This window comes from Emys orbicularis, chromosome 7 (genome assembly GCF_028017835.1).
Source record: "Emys orbicularis isolate rEmyOrb1 chromosome 7, rEmyOrb1.hap1, whole genome shotgun sequence".
In the NCBI taxonomy this organism is placed as follows: Eukaryota; Metazoa; Chordata; order Testudines; family Emydidae; genus Emys; species Emys orbicularis.
Genome location: NC_088689.1, coordinates 81,909,959 through 81,931,637, shown reverse-complemented (window position 1 = coordinate 81,931,637; position 21,679 = coordinate 81,909,959). Strand labels below are relative to the sequence as shown.

At 57.0% G+C, this 21,679-nt stretch overlaps 1 protein-coding gene across 1 annotated transcript; it reads left to right on the top strand.

Moving 5' to 3' along the window:
* Positions 1-1,339: 1,339 nt before the first annotated feature.
* Positions 1,340-21,435, top strand: LOC135881559 (hyaluronidase-3-like). Its single transcript, XM_065408222.1, is given in 5 exon segments — positions 1,340-1,601; positions 1,604-1,653; positions 16,834-17,817; positions 20,270-20,359; positions 20,845-21,435. Coding segments are annotated over 5 exon segments (1,821 nt in total). The 3' UTR covers positions 21,280-21,435.
* Positions 21,436-21,679: the final 244 nt, after the last annotated feature.

The following is a 21,679-nucleotide window of genomic DNA, read 5'->3' as shown; positions in this document are numbered from 1 at the left end:
GGGCCAGCCCCCACCCCCTATCCACCCACCCACCCCGCTTCTGGCCCCCTGACGGCCCCCCCAGACTCCTGGCCCATCCAAACCACCCTGTTCCCTGACGGCGCCCCTGGGACCCCTGCCCCATCCACCCCCCCTGCTCCCTGTCCCTTGACACCCCCCAGAACCCCCACCCCTGACTGCCCTGTGCCGCCCCATCCAACCCCTTCTCTCCTTCCTGACTACCCCAGGAACCCCCGCCCCTGACTGCCCCCCGGCACTTCATCCTACCCCTCCTCTCATTCCTGACTGCCCCCCTGAGACCCCTGCCCCATCCACCTCCCCTGGTCCCTGTCCCCTGACCCCCCCCCGGAACCCCCACCCCTGACTGCCCCCCGCCACTCCATCCAACACCTCCTCTCATTCCTGACTGCCCCCCTGGAACCCCTGCCCCATCCAACCACCCCTGCTCCCTGACCGCCCCTGGAACCCCTGCCCCTGACTGCCCCCCGCTGCCCCATCCAACCCCTCCTCCTTCCTGACTGCCCCACCTGGGACCCCTGCCCCCATTCAACCCGTTCCCCGCCCTCTGACCGCCCCGCCCCCATCCACACCCCCGCCCCCTGACCACCACCCCAAACTCCCCTGCCCTCTATCTAACCCACTCCCTGCCCCCCTACCGCGCTGCTTGGAGCACCGGTGGCTGGTGGCGCTGCAGCCGCGCCGCCCAGCTGGAGCCAGCCACGCACTGCGCAGCACAGAGCACCGGGTCAGTCCGGGCTCTGCAGCTGCGCTGCCCCCGGAGCTCACCGCCCCGCCGCCCAGAGCATTGCACCAGCAGCGCAGTGAGCTGAGGCTGTGGGGGAGGGGGAATAGTGGGGGAGGGGCCAGGGGCTAGCCTCCCCGGCCAGGAGCTCAGGGGCCGGGCAGGAGGGTCCCGCAGGCTGTAGTTTGCCCACCTCTGTTCTAGACTGAGCACTGAGTCCCATTTGGTAGATAGAAAGATTAACCTAAATAATCTATACAGAAGCCCCTGGAATCCCATAAAATCGGGTCCCTAATCCATGAACTATTGGAACTCATTTACAAAACTTGTTTTAAACATTACATGAATATATTGTCTCATACTATAGAATTAGAATTTATAATCCCTATTCCATGATGAGATATTTTTGAGCTATAATGTATCTTAATTAGAACTATTTTAGATAGGTTTTTTCCTTAAAAGGCATTTTATAAAAAAAAATCCGATGTAAGTAAAAAAAATCCGATGTTTTTGATTTAAAAAAAATCATTGATTTTTATCCAATCTGCCGGGAGTCAATGGGCCAGGCCGGGTATCAATGGGCTGGGCCCCGTGTCAATGGGCTGGGCCAGGCCATGTGTCAATGGGCTGGGTGTCAATGTGCCAGATGTCAATGGGCCGGGCTGGGTATCAATCGACTGGGCCGGGCGTCAATGGGTCGTGCCGGGTGTCTATGAGCGGGGCTGGGCCGGGCTGGGTGTCAATGGGCCGGGCCTGACCGAACGCGGGGAACTGCCCGGTTCACACAGCCGAGGAGCGGGTTCAGCGATCGGCAGCCTCCGGCCAGCAGGCGGCGCTGTGTCTGCCGCCGGGGGAGAGCAGCGGGACAGGACGGGACGGGACGCGCGAGCCACAGCTCACGGTGCCGCCATGTCAGTACCGGGGCCCTGCGAGGGGGTGGAACGGCGGGGAAACGGGACCCTGCCCCATAGCGCCCTGCTCGAGCTGTGACCCGACCTGGCTGCGGGGGGGAGCCCCGCTCGGGCTGTGACCCGACCTGGCTGCGGGGGGGGGAGCCCCGCTCGGGCTCTGAGCGGGGGGGCGCTCCTGCCCCTGCCCCATAGCATCCCGCTCGGGGTTTTACCCTGCCTGGCAGCGGGGGAGGAACCCTTGCCCCATAGCGTCCTACTTGGGCTGTGACCCGGCCTGGCAATTTGGGGGGCCCCTTGGCCCTGCCCCACAGCGCCCCTCTCGGGCTGTGACCCGGCCTGGCAATTTGGGGGCCCCCTGGCACTGCCCCTGCCCCACAGCGTCCCTCTCGGGCTGTGACCCGGCCTGGCAGCTGGGGACTAAACCCACAGGCGTGATCAGGGGCGTTTCTGTGTCCCTGCACCGTCTAGACGGTGGGTCTAGTGACACATTGGATCTCAGACAAAAGAACCCCTGTCCGCACTGGGGAGGGAAACCCCATATTTACCCACAGCTCTTGCTAGTGCTTTGCCAACAGCGCCAGTGGGTAGGGCCCTGCCCTGCACCTGAGCCGTCCCTGGTGGTAAAGGCAGGAAGCTTGGCCAGCCCATGTCTGTGGAAGCCACAAGAGGGACACAGTGGTGGGAGCACCCGAAGGGTGTGAACGCCTTGGGCTGCGCCAGTCGTGCTCTGGAGCCTGGTTCTCCGTTATGCCCCGGGTGGTTATTTATGCCAGTGCACAGAGGGTGCTGAGTGCCACTCAGTCACCATGAGGGAGTTTCACCCACACTTTGCCCTGGCTTAAATGGCTGCACAGAGCAATGGGGAATCAGGTGCCCTTTGTGCCAGCAAGGCTGATGCCAAGGGGCTGTGCCAGGCAGGTGTCAGCCCCTGGGGAATAGCCCTGGCCTTTACACCACCTCTGCAGCAGCTCTGGGCCCAGGGGCCATCCTGGGGGGAAGGGGTAGAGAAAGGGAGCAGATGGGGATGGGAGGAGGTGGGGCCGGATCTGCACCCTGGTGATTCTGCACCCCTGCAAACCCCATAGGGCTCATTGAGGTAGAGGCACAATGTTGGGCCACTCTTGGGGCTGCTCTGGGGTCCCCCTACCTCCCTCTTACCCTGAGTAGGGGAGGCTGCCGCCTCTTGGGCCAGGTGCAGGGAGGGATCTGGTCCCAAGAGGGAGAATTAGGACGAACCTCCGGAGCAGGAGAGCTGAATGGCAGGTACGATGCCCTGGAAGTGGAGCTGTACTTGCTGCAGAGGGGTCTCCCCACCCCTAGGGGAGCAAGGTGGAGCCCTGGTGGCTGACCCACTCCCCCCCAGGAATGTGGGTGGGAGCCCCACGGCTCTGTCTGACCCTGGGGGCAACCCCCTCGTCTGCCTCTAATTTCTGTTCCAGTGCCAGGGAATGTTTTCAGGGTGCAGCTGGGCCCCCTTCTCACCAGGTACACTGCAGGGGTTTATCCGTTTGCCCAGGCATATGTCCACACTTCCCCAGGCTGCACAGATGCAGCCCACTTCTGTGCTCTGAGCCATGTAAACACACCCCCTGTGGGTGCCCGCTGGGACCCTGGCAGGGTGAGCTTCCCCCTGACTGTGCCCTGTGGGTGCCTGCTAGGACCCTGGCTGGGTAGGTTCACTAGACAGGCAGGCCTATCTGGAGATTGGTCCTCCTTCCTCCCTACTCTGCTGCCCTGAAGCTTGATCCCCCAGGGGCTTGTGTATCGGCATAGCTGTTATGGGAGTGCGCCGGGTACCATAGTGAATACTCCCTGGATTAACCCTTTGTATGCCCCGGGCCTTTGTGCTGGGGTCTTGTTTTTATTTGAAGGTGCCAGGCTGAAACCCCAGAGACCAGGTCTAGCTCAGCCAGCGCCAGGGCAAGCTGTCTCCTCACTGTGCCCCCCTGGATGTTCCCCTCACTGACAGCTGTGGAGGGAACTCCGTCTCTATCGCCATCCTCCTCCTTGGCCTTTGTGCTGAAGTTGCCCGTAAGGGGCTGGTTTGTGCCCACACGATGGCTCCATGGGGAGATCAGGCTGAGAACCCACCAACTCGGCCACCTTTGAACTGAAATCCTGCCGTGCCCTACCTGGTTTTTAGGAGCCCCCAGCGAGCAGAGCTTTTCGGGGCTGTGTGCCAGCGCTGGGGAGGGGCTGCCCCACACCAATTTCCATTTCAGGTCCGTGGGTCAAGGGCTCATCCTGTGTTTAAACAGACACGTCATTCATGTGGGAAGCAGAACTGGGTGTCAGTGTCTGTGGTTGGCTGGGGAACGTGCAGCTTCCTGTGAGGTGCTTGTGAAAGAGGCTGGACAGCGTCTCTGGGGCCTTAGTCAGAGCAGAGGCTCTGAGCCGATCCCCAGGCAGGGAGGAGACGCAGAGCACAGGAGCTCGACGGGCATTGATGCTGGGCAGGGTGAGTGGACACCCAGCAAAAACATGCTCCCCGGCTAACAGAGCTGACTCGGTCTCCATAGTGCTTGGGAGCCAGGAATTCCTGGAATCTCTTCCCAACTCCACTACTGGCTCTGGACATGCCTCATGCCTCAGTTTCCCCAGTGGGGGTGATGATACCGAGCCTGCAGAGGGGATTGGGAGGCTGGCTTTGCTCCGGGCAGGCCCGAGAGGGGGCCTGGCATAAAGGGGGATGCCATTGGCTTTAATGCCATTCCCCTGGGCCTGAATGGGTATTTTGATTCTCACTACGAGGTTGAAATGGAGCAATGGCAAAGGCAGGCTGGAGAATGGGGCCCGTTTGCAGAGATGTCCGAGGCTGTGATTGTTCCTCCCCAGAACAGGGCGCCCCCTCGTTTGGGCCTTTTAATACGAGACTGGACGAAGCCCCGGAGATGAGGCTGTGGCTCAGGGTGGGGGGATCTGAGCTGGGGTTGGCTGCACCAGGGTGGATTGTGCAGGTACTATGGGGTACAGGACAGTCAGATCTGGGCTGTCCCAGGTCAGGAGATGTTAGCGTGTCTCAGGGTCGAGCTGCAGCAGGGCTGGGAGCCCGTCCGCCTGCCGAGGCCAGACCCTTCTCTGTCTCCAGACCCTGGCGGGGAAGCACAGTCATTGCTATCGGACTGTATTGAGAAAACTGCTTAGCTGGTGGTTCCTCTTGCAAACTGCCTGTGGCTTCCCAGAGCCCGCCGGCTCCTAGCAAGGGGAACTAGCCTCGGGGAAAGGCACCCGCCAGTGCCAGGAAATTCAGGCCCCGTTGATGGGCGTGAGGTCAGCGTCTCCAGAGTGGTGCCAGGGCGCAGTGCCAGGGTGGGCTGGTCCCTGTAAGCCCTGGACAGAGGACAGCAAGTGTTTGCTCTGTCTCTCAGGGTCTTTTTAAGTGACTTTAGTGCTGATGAAAGGTGCTGGCCTGAGCAACCTGCAGACCCGTGCTCTGATAATGGGAGAGGCTGGGCTGGAGTAGCTGGGATCCTCCCTCATCAGCCAGCACCCCCTGCCCTGCTCCCCACAGCGCCCCCTGCTGAGAGAGGCTGGGGCTGGAGTAGCTAGGACCCCCCCCTCACCAGCCAGCGTTCCTGCCCCATCCCTACAGCGCCCCCTGCTGGGAGAGGCTGGGGTCTTTTCAAGGCGCCTCTAAATCCAGCGAGTGGATGGCTCAGAGGAAGTCGTGGTGGTGACTGTGCATGTTGCAATTTCACAAGGTTCATGACCCAGCCAGAGCGGAAGTCGGGGGAGCGGGGGCAGGGTGAGGATTTCACTGCATCCCCAGGCCTATCTGCTGGGCTGTGACCTGCTGGCTCAGTGCCAGTGGGTGGGGTGACTGTGGGAGGCAGGGACGCTCTACCTAAACTGTCCACTGGCAAGGTGCAGCCTTTACTGTGCTCTGTCTCCCCTAGCTTGGGTGCACGGGTGGTTTGTGAGGGTCTGATCCAGCTGCCCGACAGCAGCCTCTGAGATGAGCTGGCACACAGGAGGGGTACCCCATATGCCATGACTTGCTGCCATCTCCTGGGGGGCACAGGCAGCCTCCATTAAAGTAGTCACCAAGCCTCAGCGCGTGCATGTGTCTCCTGGGTTTAAAGCTCGGCACAAGCCAAAGCTGAGATGGGGCAGGGACCTCCTCGGCCTGGTACAGACGGTGCCCATCTGGAACGGACTGTGATTGTGGCATGGCCCCTTCCCACTTCGCCCAGCCCAGCCTAACACAGCCCTCTCCCTCTTTGTCCTGATGGTTGGGCCGAGGCCTTCTCTCAAGTGGGCAGCAAGGGCATGCGTGCAATGAGTTGGTGGTTCTCAGCCTTGTCCTTCTCGGACGGGTGTCCTGATCACAGAACCTGGCATCGCAGTTGGCACTGATCAGCCCCATTGGTCTCAGCAGTGAGGACCTCGACCGGCCCCAGAGACTGATCTACTGTGCAGACTGCGGAGTCCCCACTCCTCTTTGTCTATGCAGGAGCAGGGCGCCTGGCCTGAGATGGCTTTAGGCCACCTTTGCCCTCCATGTACTCTTGGACCAGCTGTCACCCACCCCTGGATGTAAGCTAGAGCATGCTCGGATTTACACTCTGTGTCCCTGGCCCCCAGGGGCCATCTGCCAGGTGTGACCAGTCGGAGCCCAGCACTCTTTGGCCCATACCCCTTTGCTGGGACAGGGAAGGGGACCAGCGCAGCTCGGCTCTGGCAGCTCTGTGACCCAGCCAGTATTCCTCCGGGACATTCCTGCCCCATTTATTATCCCTTCCTCTAATAGATGTGGTATTTATAGGGCTAGTTTTGTGGGTGGATTTTCAAATGCTCATCCAGAAATGGAAAAAATTAAAAGGAATAAACTCTCCAGGTGCCAGATGGAGTGAGATGGTGACAGCTCTGCCGATTGCTTTGTTTCCATCAGCTGTTGGTGCAAGACGACCCATAGCACTTACTGAACCCTTGCAAGACTGGGTGTGCGCCTGGTTGGATTCGCCTGGGGGAGTTTCTTCCCCCCCCGCCCCGGGGGCCTGGTGTCTCCCTACCCTGCCGCAAATCTGCCCAAGGCCAGTGGGAATGGCCCGTTGCAGTGATCGTTGGAATTCCAGCAGCAAGGTTGCGTCTGGCTGTGTGCACCCGCCCAGGTGTATCGTGGCTTTGGGGAGCGGTGCTAGCTCTCTGTGACTTGCAAAGCTTTGCCCGCTTGGTCTCCCGTCTGTGGGAAGAATGGGCTCAGTTTCGGAGCTGCTCACAGCAGTTCCCCTTCACCAGAGGCCGGATCTGGTGGAGGTCTGCTCCGAGCTCATCAACGAAGAGTGGAAGAAAAGCAAGACCTCTCGCATGTACTCACTCCAGAAGTCCACGGACAACTTCCCCCTGTGCCTGGTGCTGATTAAAACCCAGAGGGCCACAGAGGCTGCCGAGGAAGGGAAGATGGCGAAGACCCAGCTCCTTGGGCACGCCAGGTTGTCCCGCGTAGTCAGCCAGCCCCAGAGCTTGTTTGTGGAAACAGTAGTGGTTTCCAGGGTGCTGCGGGGCCAGGGGTATGGCCGGAAGCTGATGGAAGCCACCGAGTGCTACGCCAAGTCCCGTGGCTTCAGGCACCTGCATCTGACTACACATGACAAGCAGCACTTCTATGCCCACCTGGGCTACACCGCATCTGAGCCGGTGCAGAGCATGGGGTTCATGAGCTCCCTGGTCCCCATGGAGTTCCTGCAGATGTTCTCCAGCCCCCCTCCTCATGCTAGAGCACCTGCTTGGGGAGTGGAAAAGCCCAGCCCCATCACCTCCCATCTTAACAGCAGAACTTCAGGAGCCAACCTGCCTCCACTACCGTCCTCCACGCTCCCTGCCCACTGCTCCACCACTGTGTGCCCACCACCACCTCCGCCACCATTGCCACCATCTCTGTCTCCACCGACCCGCTCTTTAAACTCCTCACAATCTGCCATTCCCCCTCCACTCCCCTTGCCACCTTCACCACCCCATGCTTCCCCTTTCCATTCCAGGACTGCTGCTGCTGAGCTGCCTCCACCACCCCCTTTACCTGCACCAGCTGCCCATGTAAGCTCTGCACACTTTCTGCCCCCTCCCCCTGGTCCTCCACCACGCCTCCTCCCTCTGCCAGGCCAACCAGGTTCTCCTGGTCCCATCGCCTCCAGTCCACCAGGGAAGGATCCCTATGGTCACACCCTCCTGGAGACACCGTACCGTGACCTCAGAGGGCTCCCCATCTTCTGGATGAAGAAGGACATTTGACTCTCGCACAGTGTGCCAATGAGATGCTGATTAAAAGTTGGGGGTGGGGAGAACTCTCCCCCTCCACCTTACCCACTGCTTGGTTGTTTTAGTTTTGATTGGGCTACCACAAACTCCCGTGGGTGGTGGGGTGGGAGTCCAAATCCCAGGCATTCTCTTTTGGGCCATCTGCCATGTTCACCTGGGTAAATCAGAGAGCCTGTATCTCTCCTGGTCCAGCCAGAAGGGGATTTCTACAGAGAGACTCTGCAAATCTATGATGTAGAGATACTCACGAGAGCTGCCTCCTTGGATCATTGGGGAAGCAGCTGGAGAAATCTCTAGCAGCAGCAGGGCCGGCCTTATGATGGGGGGCCCCCCAAGCTGCCGGGGTGGGGAAATCAGCAAGTGGCCTCCTACTCTATTCCCATTGCCAGAGGGGAAGGCCTTTGAGGCCCAGATATGGGACATGGGGCTTGGAGCTGAAAGCATGGTAGCAAAAGGACTCCCCAGGCCTGCTCCTTGTGTGTCCAAGGCCGATCAGCTAAGAGCCCTGCTAACAAATCTGCGTGGGGCTGGTCCTTGTGCATTGATGACGAAGCTCTGGTGGGTTACACCTGTGCCAAGCCTGGCTGGTCATGTGCCCAGTTCCAGCAGGCAAGGATTCAGCGAGGGCAGGAGACTGGCATGGCTGGCTAAGCAGCAGGGCGCTGATCTCACCGCCTGCGAGACCTGTGGTTTGTGGATCGCTCTTTGGGGTGTAGGTGCCCAGATGTGTGGCCTGGGGCTGCAGTGTGCATGCTCAGAGGCAGAAACAGATGTGCCCAGGGAACTTTTACCCTGAAAGTTTTAGGTGCCGAACAAGTTTGGGCACCTACAGAGATTGGGGGTAGGGGCAGTGGTTTTGTGAATCCCTGATTCAGGTGTCTAAAGTAGCAGTTGTGTCTAAAGTCCTATTGTGAATCTAGCCCAAAGTGCTTTATAGAGGAGGTCAGGATCATTAGCCCCCTTTCACAGATGAGGAAACTGAGGCACAGATAGCACAATGACTTGCCCAAGGTCACCCAGCCGGCCAAGCTAGGAATAGAACCCACTTCAGTGCTTGACCCACTAGGCTACGCTGCAGGAGTTTATGGCAAGCGCAGAGGGGAAGGTGCCTCTCTCCCAGGGCCCCCCACAACCTGCTCCCCGGGCTGGGATCAACCATCACCCTGAGCTACTGCAGCTAATAACAGGCACATTCCAGCTGAGACACAGGGAGGGCCTGGCACACTGCCAGGCCATCAGTCTCACAGCCAGACCCCCAGGGCGACAGTCACATGCAGGCGCCCATACAGGACAGACAAGAATATCTGCAATGTGTGAGGTACACGGGGAGAAGACAGCGGTGGCCACTGTCTTGCTGCAAATAGATCCTTTGGGAGGCATTTATAACTAGGCACCGGACGGACCGGAAGAAGTTCTTGGGGCACTCTATGTAGAGGGATGGTGGGTGGGTGTCAGAAGGGCATCCAGCTGGCATCAAGGAGGTGCCACCCTTCTTGTTCAAGAGAGGACAGGCTGGCTGGAGGGGGTGTCCTCTGACCCATCGCTTTTCTGTCACTTCTTCCCTCGTCTCTTTGGTTGCCAGCTTCTAGTCTGACTCTCTCTCTTTGGAGGGGGGAACCCAAACTGGAGAATGGGTCATTTTAAAATAAGGCCCTCCCAGGGACCAGGTTAATTGAATTAGGGGTGGAGCTAAAGTCCTATATATACAGGTGGGAGAGCAGTAAGGGTTAGTTCCAGACCCATTCGCCAACTCCCCTATGTCACGCAAACTGTGTGATGTGACTTATGGATTTCAAGGCCAGGGTGGTCCCTTGTGATCATCTGCTGACCTCCTGCATGACACAGGCCAGAGAACTGCCCCATGATAATTCCTAGAACCAATCTGGATTTAAGAATTGTTCGTGATGGAGAAGGCCCAGGACCCTTGGTCAGTTGTTCTAGGGGTTAATTGCAAACGATCCTGTACTGGGCATGTGCTAGATAGCACAATGGGACAATTGACTCATAGCAGGCTCCACTAAGATGTGAATTTCCCCAGGCTAATGGCTGGGAAACCCCATTGCAAAAGCGTATCTTGCAAGGAAGGGAATAAATGCAACTTCCAGCAAACCAGGCGAGTGCCTCTCCAAAAGGCCTTTGGTTTGTCTGTTGGGGCAATCGTGGTGGGTTCTGACCCACAAGGCTGCTTTGTGTTATGCTGGGAACCATTTGGCAACTTGTTTCGTAACTAGAGGGAAGTCTTGGTAATGTGAATTCTTGCCACAGCTCTGTCTGCTCTTAACTGTGCTGAGAGGTGGGGAGAAGCAGCTGGTTTTGTGTGTGTGTAGGGGGGTGGGCTTAGTGAGGGATTGCTCTATACCAGGGGTCGGCAACCTGCGGCACGCGGGCTGATTTTTAGTGGCATGCTGCTGCCAGCTGGGGTCCCGACCGCCGTCCCCGTTCAGCCCTCTGCCGGCCTGGATTACGGAACCCCAGACCAGCAGCGGGATGAGCCGCTTAGCCTGCTGCCGGTCTGGGGTCCCGGCCGCCGGCCCCTTGCCAGCCAGGGTCCCAGCCACCAGACCCATTCAGCCTGCTGCCGGCCTGGATGGATGGAACCTGGGCCGGCAGCGAGCTGAGCGGGGCCGGCGGCTGGGACCCTGGCTGGCAGGGGCCAGTGGATGGAACCCCAGACCGGCAGCGGGATGAGCCGCTCAGCCCGCTGCGAGTCTGGGGTCCCGGCCGCCAGCCCCTTGCCAGCCGGGGTCCTGGCTGCCAGCCCCGCTCAGCCCGCTGTCAGCCTGGATGGACGGAACCTGGGCCGGCAGTGGGCTGAGCGGGACCAGAGGCTGGGACCCTGGCTGGCAGGAGCCGGCGGACGGAACCCCAGACCGGCAGCGGGCTGAGCCGCTCAGCCCGCTGCCGGTCTGAGGTTCCGTCTGCTGCTTGTGCAGCCAGGCTGGCACGCGGAACCTTTTACTGGCACACAAAACCTTAAATTAATGAAGACTTGGCACACCACTTCCCAAAGGTTGCCAACCCCTGCTCTATACACAGAAAAAAATTAGATCTGTTCATGGAGGCAAGGTCCATAAGTGGCTGTTAACTGAGATGGCCAGGGACACAATGCCATGTTCCAGCTGTCTCTAAACCCGCAGATACTGGGATTGGACGACAGTGGATGGCTCACTCGTTAATTGCCCTGTTCTGTTTGTGCCCTCTGAAGCACCTGGCATGGACACTGCCAAAGACAGGATACTGGGCTAGATGGACCATTGGTCTGACCCACTATAGCCGTTCTTATGAGTTTAACTGGGTTCTTGTAAGTGGAGATGCGCTGTATGGATCTGAAAGTAGAATGTGGCTCTAAGTATTCACAAGGGAGATGGGCCCACGCTGGCTGTTATCTGGAGATCGGGGCTTTGGATAAAATGGAACCAGCATCGGAACCACCCCTATTTTTTCTCAAGAAAAATCAAACCTGGCCTCCTTGGCCTATGGTTACTATACAGGAGTCACTTCCCCCACTGGTGAAATGCAGCCACTTCTGTGGTGGTAACCCCTACCTCTGTTGTGGGCCCACTGGATCCACTCCTGTCCAGTAGATTGGAGTCACCAGGATCAAGGCTCCTTTGTAGGAGGCAGCACTCTCTGCAGAGACCCATGTGTGATGAGGGGAACCCCCAGGAGCCTCCTGCACACTTGTCCCCCTGCACCTGGGAGGGGAGCAGCTCTAGTGGGGAAGCACGGTTGACATGCAAGGTGGCAATGGGGTTTGCCGTGGCTGTAGCTCTTCTGAACCCCAGTGACAACACCGGGAGAACTGGGGAAGAGAGTGGCTGAGATCAATCTGCTGCATCCCGCCCTACCCCATCATCCTCAAGAGCCATCAGCTGGTTCTATGTAGTCATTGTTAGTCATGTGATCATTCACACCGTACTCCCTGCTGCCGGGATCTTCATTTGCTGTGGAGCTTGCTGGGAAAGGACCCTCAGCTGGGGTGGGGGAAATGAGAATGAGTCCAGGTGGGACGTCAGCCACCCTGAATGCTGGCCTGTCAATACCCCAGCCCCCTGAAGAGCTCCGAGTACGGAACAGCTGTCTGTGCATCCCTGGAACACTGCACACTGTGAGCTCCGTGGGGCCAGTTGTACTGACCTGGCAATGTTTCGGCTAGCACAGCATCTCTGCTGAAGCTGTCAGGCACCCGTTCTATCCCCCCATCTAAAAATGTTGCTGAGCTCCTTTCGGAAGCTTCCTTAGCAAAAATGCCCCCTCCCCATCACATGCCCATGTGCTCTCTGACTCTAGGGGATATTAGAGAGACATTAGACAGGAGATATTAGAGGCGGGTGAGGTAATATTTTTTATTGGCCCAACTTCTGTTGGTGAAAGAGAGAAACTTTGGAGCTATACAGAGCTCTTCCTCAAAGTGCCACAAATAAATCCCAGATTTGAACAATTGTTTAGCATAAGTATTTAACACACGTTTCAAGGGACCACTCAAGGTGGGGTGGCCCATTAGCACCCTTGCAGTTAGAGGAGGAAAGGAGCTGAGAGGGGTTGTTAGTGGGTTATAGATTGTTGTGATAAGCCATAAATCTATTGTCTGTCTCTGTTCCGTCCGGGATTTTCAGTGTCTAGCAAAGTTATGAATTTAAGCTCCCAGGCTCATCTCTTGTAAGTGTTCTGCAGGTTTCCTTTGGGGCTGAGGACTGAGTGGTCAAAGGACAAAGAGTGATCGCCTTGTGAGACGTGTTCGGCCATGGGTGATAGGGTGCTTTTGTCTTTTATCATTTTCCTGTGAGGGTTCATTCCAGAGCATGGGGATTGCCTAGTTTCACCAACATAGTTGCTATTGGGGCATTTAGTGCACTGGATGGGGTACAGCACATGTTGTGATTGGCATGTGTAGGACCTGTGGATCTTGAAAGGTGTGCTGGGGGAGGGGGGGTGTTGATCATTGTAGCAGTGGAGATATGGCTGCAGGTTTTGCATCTGTTGTTCTGGCAGGTGTGAGGTGGAGTGTCCTGCTCTGTGGGGAGCTTGCTTCTGATGATGTGCTTTATATTCAGGGACTGGTCATTGCAGAGTTGCTCAAGAGCACATGTAACCCACACTGGGGAGAGTGTGTCTCTGTCTCCCTCTAGTGGTTCATGTAAGAGGCTAAAAGTCTACTACAGCTGCCTGCTAAGAGGTATTTCTTTAGCTCAAATAGTGCTTGTGCTTCTAGTGCCATCGATCAAACCCCGCTAAGGGCTCAAGCGGAGCTAGTTACATGCACGCTGGTACTGTAGGGTTGTTGGGGGCACAGGGGCTGCACACATTGGTTTGCTATTGCAGGGTCATTTGTTAGCACTGGAATTCACACACTAGGGTGTTATAGAGTTTCTCAAGGGCTGGATGTTGCACGTGAGTTTGTTATTGTAGGGTTGCTTGGAAGTGCTGGGCTATACACATGTGGGTTTGTTATTGTAGCGTTGCTTGCAAGTGCTGGGCTATACACACATAGGTTTGTTATCGTAGGGTTGCTTGCAAGTGCTGAGTGTTGCACTTGGGTTTGTTATTGCAGGGTCTCCCAGGAGGGCTGGGCTGCTGGTGCAAGTGCAGTGTATAGATAAGTGTTGGAGTGTTTGTGCTGGGAAAACACAGACCTAGAATTACCAGGGCTGTGAAAATAGATGGGGGAAAAGGTAGATGACATTCAAGCAACAAGGTCAGTTGTAACTGAGCTCTGAGCAGCAGATTGGGGGGGGATTAGAGCCTGTCTCCGGGGTGCCAGGAGGCAGTGAGAGCCCAGGCAGTGCATTCTGGGGGGATTAGAGCGTGGCTCTGGGCTGTCACGCGGCACCCGAGACCGATCTGGTTCCTAATCTTCTCTCTCCGAAGATATCTCTGTCGCAGCTGGGGAGTGGCGAGCTGGCATTGGCTGCCCTGGCCGCATGCAGCCGGGCCTGGTCCAACGGTTGGATCAGGTGTTAAGTGGGGAGAGTCAGAACTGTTCTGGGCCCCTTCCCCCACCTTGCATGCGCCTCGCTGGCCATTGGAGTGACCGCAGGGAGGGTGCATCTGAGCCAGTGGGGAGGGGTGCAGTGGCATGGCTTGTGCATGAGCAGCAACGTGATATTTTATGCTCCCCACTGGTGCTGCGGCTTACAGGCAGCCTGAGCATTATGCGCCCAACTCCCAGTGGTGCCTAACTGCCCCCCTGCAAACAGTGGTGCAAGTAGAAATCATTTCTTCCCGGTACAGCACTCATGGGAGGGACACAAGGGGGGGGGATGTGACCTCCCCACGTGACCCTCCATGTGACTCCTCCCTGCCCTGCCCCCAGCCCGGGGACCCCACGCTCTCCCTGTCCCCTCTGACACTCCCCTTTGTATATACAAACATCAACATGCTTAACTACTCACTTTCCCCCCACATATATAGTATTCAGTCTGTTTATATGGAATATGGGAGTTTGGTGAGGAGCCATTTCAGCATAGGTCTGACTTATTAAAAGACAAATTTTAAGTAGAACTGTATCCTTAACTGCTTTATGGTATTGTTCCCAAACATTGCATTTCAATGGGGCATTCAACTTCCTTTATAGGAACAGGTTTCAGAGTGGTAGCCATGTTAGTCTGTATCAGTAAAACAACAAGGAGTCCTTGTGGCACCTTAGAGACTAACAGATTTATTTGGGCATAAGCTTTCGTGGGCTAGAACCCACAATAAATTCGTTAGTCTCTAAGGTGCCACAAGGACTCCTCGTTGTTTTTATAGGAACAGACTTCTGAAACTCTTACTAGTCCACAAAAGTGGTCCATAGTCATGCAAATAGTCCCATTGTCTTCAATGGGACTGATCAAATGATTAAGAGTTTACAGGATTAGGTTCCAAATTTGTAAATTGTTCTGGATGAAACTGACAATGCCTGAGCTGTCAGATCAGAAGGAGCTTCATTCGAATAAAGGTGGGCAGATGTCTGATAAGTTGTAGCTCCGTTGCTAAGATGAGGAACATATTTTCAGCAAAGTTCTTGGCAGATTCCTGAGGCAGCTGGTTTATGGCCATCAGTGTTCGGCATTATAATCTTCACTTATAGTTCTCTCACCTACAAAGCTGGAAAATGAGGCATTTGTTTTCTGTTTTGCTGCTCCAGTTCCAGTTAACAAAATGCATGTTAGACTAGTTTGGCTGCAAAGAAGAATTCTGTGTACACTGGGGACAACACCTGATTCCCATAAGGCTGCAGAACTGGGCTGACATCAGAATCCAAACATCCTCTGGTTGGTGCAAGCAGAGGCATTCCTCTAATGATTTGGACTTGATGTGATGCAGTATGAATGTCATGGATAATTCAGACCAATGGGGAGAAACAGAATCAAAAACACTGTTTAAACACCTTCTGTCCATCCCCCCCACCCCCCCTAAGGACCCCTGACCAATGTAACAGCACAATATATATGCTAAAAAACTTAAACAAAGCCTTTGTTTACATTTGTTAGCATATGTATTGTGCTATTAAAGCCATTTAAAGAATGAATGTTCTCCCTAGCCCCGTTCTGCTCCTTTAAGGAGCAGAGCGCAGCCCCACCCCGCCCTCCGGAGTCGGGAGCTAGCCCCAAGTCTTTCTGATACCCCGTACCCACTAAAAATCTCTTGCTGATACTGCGTACTGGAGGGTACTGCCCTACTTGCACCCCTGCCTGCAAATCTCCCCCTAGGTGGTTCCCCCAGCCCGAGCTTCTTGGTGCCCACTCAGGACCATCTGTGTACCCTGGTGTGGAGGGGCACCAGCAGAGAGAACCTAGCGTTGCCCTTAGCCACGTGCTATTGAGGCCCTGACCGCAGATCAGAGCGACGGCGGGAGACGAGAATGTGGCTGTTTCATTGTAGGAGGTTTTCCAAGATCAGGACCCCGTCATCAGGGCCGTCCCTAGGGGTTGCGGGGCCCGGGGCGGAAGTGATGAATTTGTCACTTCCGGGACTGACCCGTCACTTCCGAGACCAGCCATGCTGGCCAATTGTGTCAGCCCGTGGGGCCCCCAAAGCACAGGGTCCGGAGCGGTCACCCCGATTCGCCGTACCCTAGGGACAGCTCTGCCCGTCATGCATAATAAGAGACACTCCCTGCCCCAAAGAACCTAAGGCCCAGATCCACAAAGGTTCCCAGCTTCCATTGGGAATTAGGAGCCTTAGATCCTCTCACGCATCCCAGCCTGGGAGCTGCACCCAGACGGGCCAAGCAGGGGCTCCTTTCCCGGGGCACCGATCCGGGGGTGATGCTGCTTGCTGGTGTCAACTGGGAGTTCTGGCTCTTTCCCTGTGGAGAGCGAGTCCCTGGTCCAAGTGTGATCTGGTGGGAAGGCCGGGTCAGAGGTGAGGTCCAGTCCAAGGGGCAGGAAACAGTGGAGACAACATCATGGGGGCAGACAAAGCCCAGGCTGAGGGCTGGCTGGGATGCACTAATGCAATCAGAGAAACACCACCTATAGGTTTCAACACCCATTACACCTGTAATTTGGAAGGGAAAACAAAGGACGAGGAGGGACCCACAGCAAACTAAGCCATGGGGTTTTATGCTTCTCAATCCTGGGGCATAATTTGCACAGCTATCCTCTCCAGTAGCCCTTTGGTGCCCCAATGGGCTCAACCACAAGCCGACCTTGGGCAATCTCAGGATGTAGCAAGAAAAGACCAGTTCTCAGCTGGCATCAGGTCCTCCTTAGCCTGACGTGGGTGATATGGGCTGGGGCCTTTCCCCAGGATTCCAGGGTGACCTGCCACAGTCTGTCCTGGGGCACAGGTTGTGTTGGTTGCTCCCATTGCCATGGTTGGAGCTCAAGGGAGAGGATGTGGGGCTGAGAGAGGAAGCCGTGGACAAGCTGTTCCCCTTAGTGTTAGATCAGGCATGGCTCCCTGGTCTCACCCCGCCTCTGATTTGCTCTCCCCTTGTAGGGTGTTCATTCAGGAAGGAAGCAGGAGGGGGTCTGGACCGGACATAGTTGCAGAACGTCTACCATGACTCTGGGCCTAACTGTCTGGCCCTGGGTCCTGTTCTGCCTCGGAGCCATCCTGCCCTTGAGAGGGCGCAGTTGGGAGAGTGCATCCGCCGGCCCCCTTCTCCAGCACGAGCCGTTTGTGGTGGTGTGGAACATGCCCACAGCCCGGTGCCACCAGCGCTTTGGGGTTGCCCTGCCTCTCGAGGACTACGCCATCGTGGAGAACCAAGGCAATGCATTCCAGGGCCAGAACATGACCATCTTCTACAAGAACAAGTTTGGACTCTACCCCTACATCTCCCTGGAGGGCAAGCACCACAATGGGGGGATCCCCCAGAAAGTCCGCCTCAAGCAGCACCTAGAGAGGGCTGCGGCGGCGATCACCCAGCTCCTGCAGCCAGACTTCCACGGGCTGGCCGTGGTCGACTGGGAGGAGTGGAGGCCGCTGTGGAGACGGAACTGGGGCCCCAAGGCAGTGTACAAGGAGGCCTCTGAGCAGTGGGTCCGGGAGAGGTTCCCAGAGATGCGTGCCAAGAAGCGAGTCTATTTGGCCGAGTTAGAGTTCGAGGGAGCAGCCCAGGAGCTCATGGAGAGGACGCTGGCGCTGGGGAAAGAGCTGAGGCCCTGGGGTTTGTGGGGCTTCTACAGGTTCCCTGACTGTTTCAACGATAACTGGACGAAGGGGGGGAATTACACGGGGGAGTGCCATGCCATGGAGGTGCTGCGGAACAATCGGCTCATGTGGCTCTGGGAGGCCTCCACCGCCCTCTACCCGAGCATCTACCTCCCACCCAAGCTTCCGCCGGCCAAGCGCCAGAGCTACGTTCACCACCGCCTGCAAGAGGCCTTCCGCGTGGCACGGTTTGGCCTGGAGCACCCCCTGCCGGTGATAGCATACTCCCGAGTCTCCTATCGGCACTCCGCCAGGTACCTGTCCGAGGTAAGAGCCAGGGATTGGGACACAAAGGAGAGAACCAGAGCTGGAGATCCATGTGCCTGGTATCCTGCTCATCAGTAGACTCCAGCCTTCTTGGTGGTTGGGAATAGCCCTGGATCAGCCGCTGATGGCCACTAGGTGGTGAAGCTGCACCTCTAGGACAGCCGGGGCTAGCAAGGATGAGGGCTGTTTTAATCAGGATACACCCAGTTGACTCAGGCCTTGTCTACACTACACAGTTTTGTCAAGGAAAGTCAGCTTTTGCAGACAAAACAGTGTAGGTGTACACACTGAAATACTCCTCCTGCCGATGTAACTCCCCTGCTATGCTGACATAATAAAACTATTTCAATGAGAGGCTTATGTCGGTGTAGTTAGGACAAGGTAGTGTCTGTGTAGACACTGCCTTCCTTATATCTGATTACTCCTGGGGGGATTCTGCGTGACTGTGCTCCCACAGAAAATGCCCCCCCCCAGAATTCCTGTGCTTCCCTGCAGAAAATGTCAGGGAAGCAAAGGGAAGCTACACATTGTGTGTGTGTGTGGGGGGGTGATCATGGGTGTAGTTTTTGGGATATTATTGCCCCCCCCCCCAAAAAGGCGAGGCATGGGGGGTACATGGGGTTACATGCCATTGCCCCCCCCCCCATTTCTGCAAGTACAGAGCTGCCCAGCTGAAGGAGGCTGCATCTGGGCTCTGCTGACTGCAGCTGTATGCCGCCTCCTGGGTCCTACTGCCAGTCGGGCTCTCCTTCTGTGTGCTGGGAGCCTTCCTGTTTTCTGTGCAACAGTGAGTGCCCGCAGTGGGGCTGGGTAAGGGGGAGTGAGGAAAGTGATGGGGTGGGGAGAAGAGACAGTGGGGAAGGAAAAGGGGTGTGGAATAGGGCATGGGGAGGGGAATGTGGGAGTGAGGGGACGGGAATGGAGAAGAAAAGGGGATAGAGGAATTGCTGGGGGGGGGGGAGCGAGCGGGAACCCGGCATGCAGCATCCCCTCGGCAGCAGCTGGGGCTCCCCTGTTAAGCAGGCCCATCGAACCCTCATCCTGACAAGCCCCCCCCCCTCCACCTGGACCCCTCCGACAAGCCCCTCCCCCAGGCTCCCACCCCACTGAGCTCCAACCAGCTGCACCTGAACCCCCACCTCATCAAGCCCCACTCCCCCAGCACCCGGACCCCCTCCACTAAGCCATCCACACCCAGACCCCCCCGCTGAGCCACATCTCCCCTCACCCAGACCCCCCCACTGAGCCGCAACCACCTTCACCTGGATCCCCTGCAGAGTCCCATTGCCCCTGCACCCGGAACCCTCCAATGAGCCACTGTGCATCCAGATCTCCCACTGAGCCACCTGCACACAGATTGCCCCACACAGAACCCTCTCACCCCACACCTGGATCCCCCCACACTAAGCCCCTCCACACTTGGATCCTGATGCACTGAGCCTGCCCACACCTGGTGTACCTGGCGCAGAGGGGCAGGGCCCACGGAGCATTTCTGGGGCAGGCCCAGCCCTTGCATTGTGTCAGGGTCAGGTGCAGCCTCACTGCCAGGCATTGTACAGGGGGAGGTGGGGGCTTCAGGGTGATCGCCCACCTCAGTGCAGCCAGTTGCCTGTGCTCCCCACCCCCATGCTGGAGCCACATTTATTTATTGACAAATACAATTAGCAAAATTTTAAAATTTTATGTGCATAATTTTTAATTTTTTTGGCACAGAATTTCCTGTAGTAACATCTGCTGTTGGCCATCCTGTCAATTTCAGGCCTCTACTGCAGCTGTGAAATTGACAAGAAAGTCGGCTCTTGGCTCCTCAGCCACACAGTTTCCACTCCCTGGATCTCAGTCCCCCACACTGCCCCTCTTCAGTCAGTGGAAGCGCTGCTGGTGAGGATGCGCACCACCAACAGAAGGAGGGCAGTGTGAACATCAGCCACCGCAGTAATAGATGTGGTGGCTGTAAGTCGACCTTACATAGGTCGATTTATCTTTGTAGTGTAGACACGGCCTCAGTCAGTGCAAACCCCGGCTTGTTTTGATCTCTGCTTAGGGCTCATTGCACATCAGTGACACCGACCGCTGAATGAGGGGCATTTCTCAGTGCAGGTGGGGCCAGGGGCTCATATGCTGCCCCGACAGTACCATGGGGCTGTGCTGTACTGGGGGCACATGCAGTGTCATGGGGGATGCCAATATCACCTGCAGGCCAACATAAACATTATGTTCACGCCTCGTGGGCGCCCTCAGGACCACGCTGCACCTGTCCGGAACCAGGCGGGTACCGATCCCACGGGCACTGCCTCTCACACATGCACAGATGATGCGGTGCCAGTGCCATGAGACCAGCAAAGAAAACAGCCCTGTACGGTAACATGCCCCCACCGACTGGTGCCAGAGTTGGTGCCCAAATTTTACTTGTCTAAATGTCCCTTTCTCGTTCCCTTCTTTCCTCGGTCAGGCTGACCTGGTCCATACGATCGGGGAGAGCGCGGCGCTCGGTGCCACCGGCCTGGCACTGTGGGGGGACAACTCCTACTCCCGTTCAGCTGTAAGTACCCCAGTTTGCCCCAGTCAGGCCCTCAGCAGACCCAGGGGGTCGTCACCTAGATACTAAGAGCTGCAATAGTCTGTACGTTCATTTCTGGCGGCCCTGCCCTTTGTCCACGTGGCATGAACGGTGCCCAGCCACGTGGCCCGATGCCTGCATTTACTCACCTATGTGTTAGTCGTAATGCAAGCAGCTGTGCAGGAGATGTCTGGGAAGAGGGACTCACTCTTAGGGGTGTGAGATGAGTGTGTGGGTTCTCAGATCCCTTCCCTGGGGCCCTGCATGGCTGGCACTGGCTGCTCCTCTTTCTCGGCAGGGAGGCCCACGAGCCAATGGGCCCCTGAGACCTAGCTCAATTTGGAGGTGGGGTCCCTCCAGGGCAGGGCTGGGGTCGTTGGTGGGGCAGATGGGAGGCAGCATTTGCTCCCCGGTCATGCCAGCCTCTGCAGCGGAACTGGGTGTAAATGTGGCTTTCCGCCCCCCAGGAGAGCTGCAGGAGCCTCCGCCGTTACATCACCAACACCTTGGGGCCCTACGTGGTGAACGTGACGTCAGCGGCCCAGCTGTGCAGCCGCCAGCTGTGTCATGGGCATGGACGGTGTGTGAGGCAGCGCCCCGACGAGCTGGGAGCCTTCCTGCACCTCAGCCCGCAGCAGTGGGGAGCGGACCCCATGCTGAACAACTATGTGGGCCTGGACGAGCCGGGCCAGAGGGCATGGGGGCAGTTCTGCTGCCGCTGCTACCACGGGTGGACGGGAGTCAACTGTGAGAAGCCGGGGTGGACTGAGCCCATCAGGGGTCCGGACTGCATTGCGCGGGCCCATCATCCTGACATCTGCGTCGCAGTGCGGGACAGAAACACTGTGGGCTCCCAGATCTGCCCTAAGTCTGCCTATGAGGGGAAGACGGAGCTCAGGTGACCGCCTGGATCAAGGAGTGGCTCCTGTGACCTCAGCAGGCTCATAGATATGGAACTCGGGGAGAAGGGAGCCTGTGGTGGTGGTGGAAATTCCTGCACTGATGCGCCCTTTATTCCTGGCTAGACGGCTGGATCTGCCAGAGGATGATCAACTGTTCCTAGGGGATCAACCGGGACTGCCCAGTCCAGCCATAAGAATCCATCCTTCCCTCCCCCAAATAAAACAATAATGAATTTATGCTGGGATAGCCCGTTTAAAGGGGAATCATAGAATCATAGAATATCAGGGTTGGAAGGGACCTCAGGAGGTCATTTAGTTCAACGCCCTGCTCAAAGCAGGACCAATCCCCAACTAAATCATCCCAGCCAGGGCTTTGTCAAGCCTGACCTTAAAAACCTCT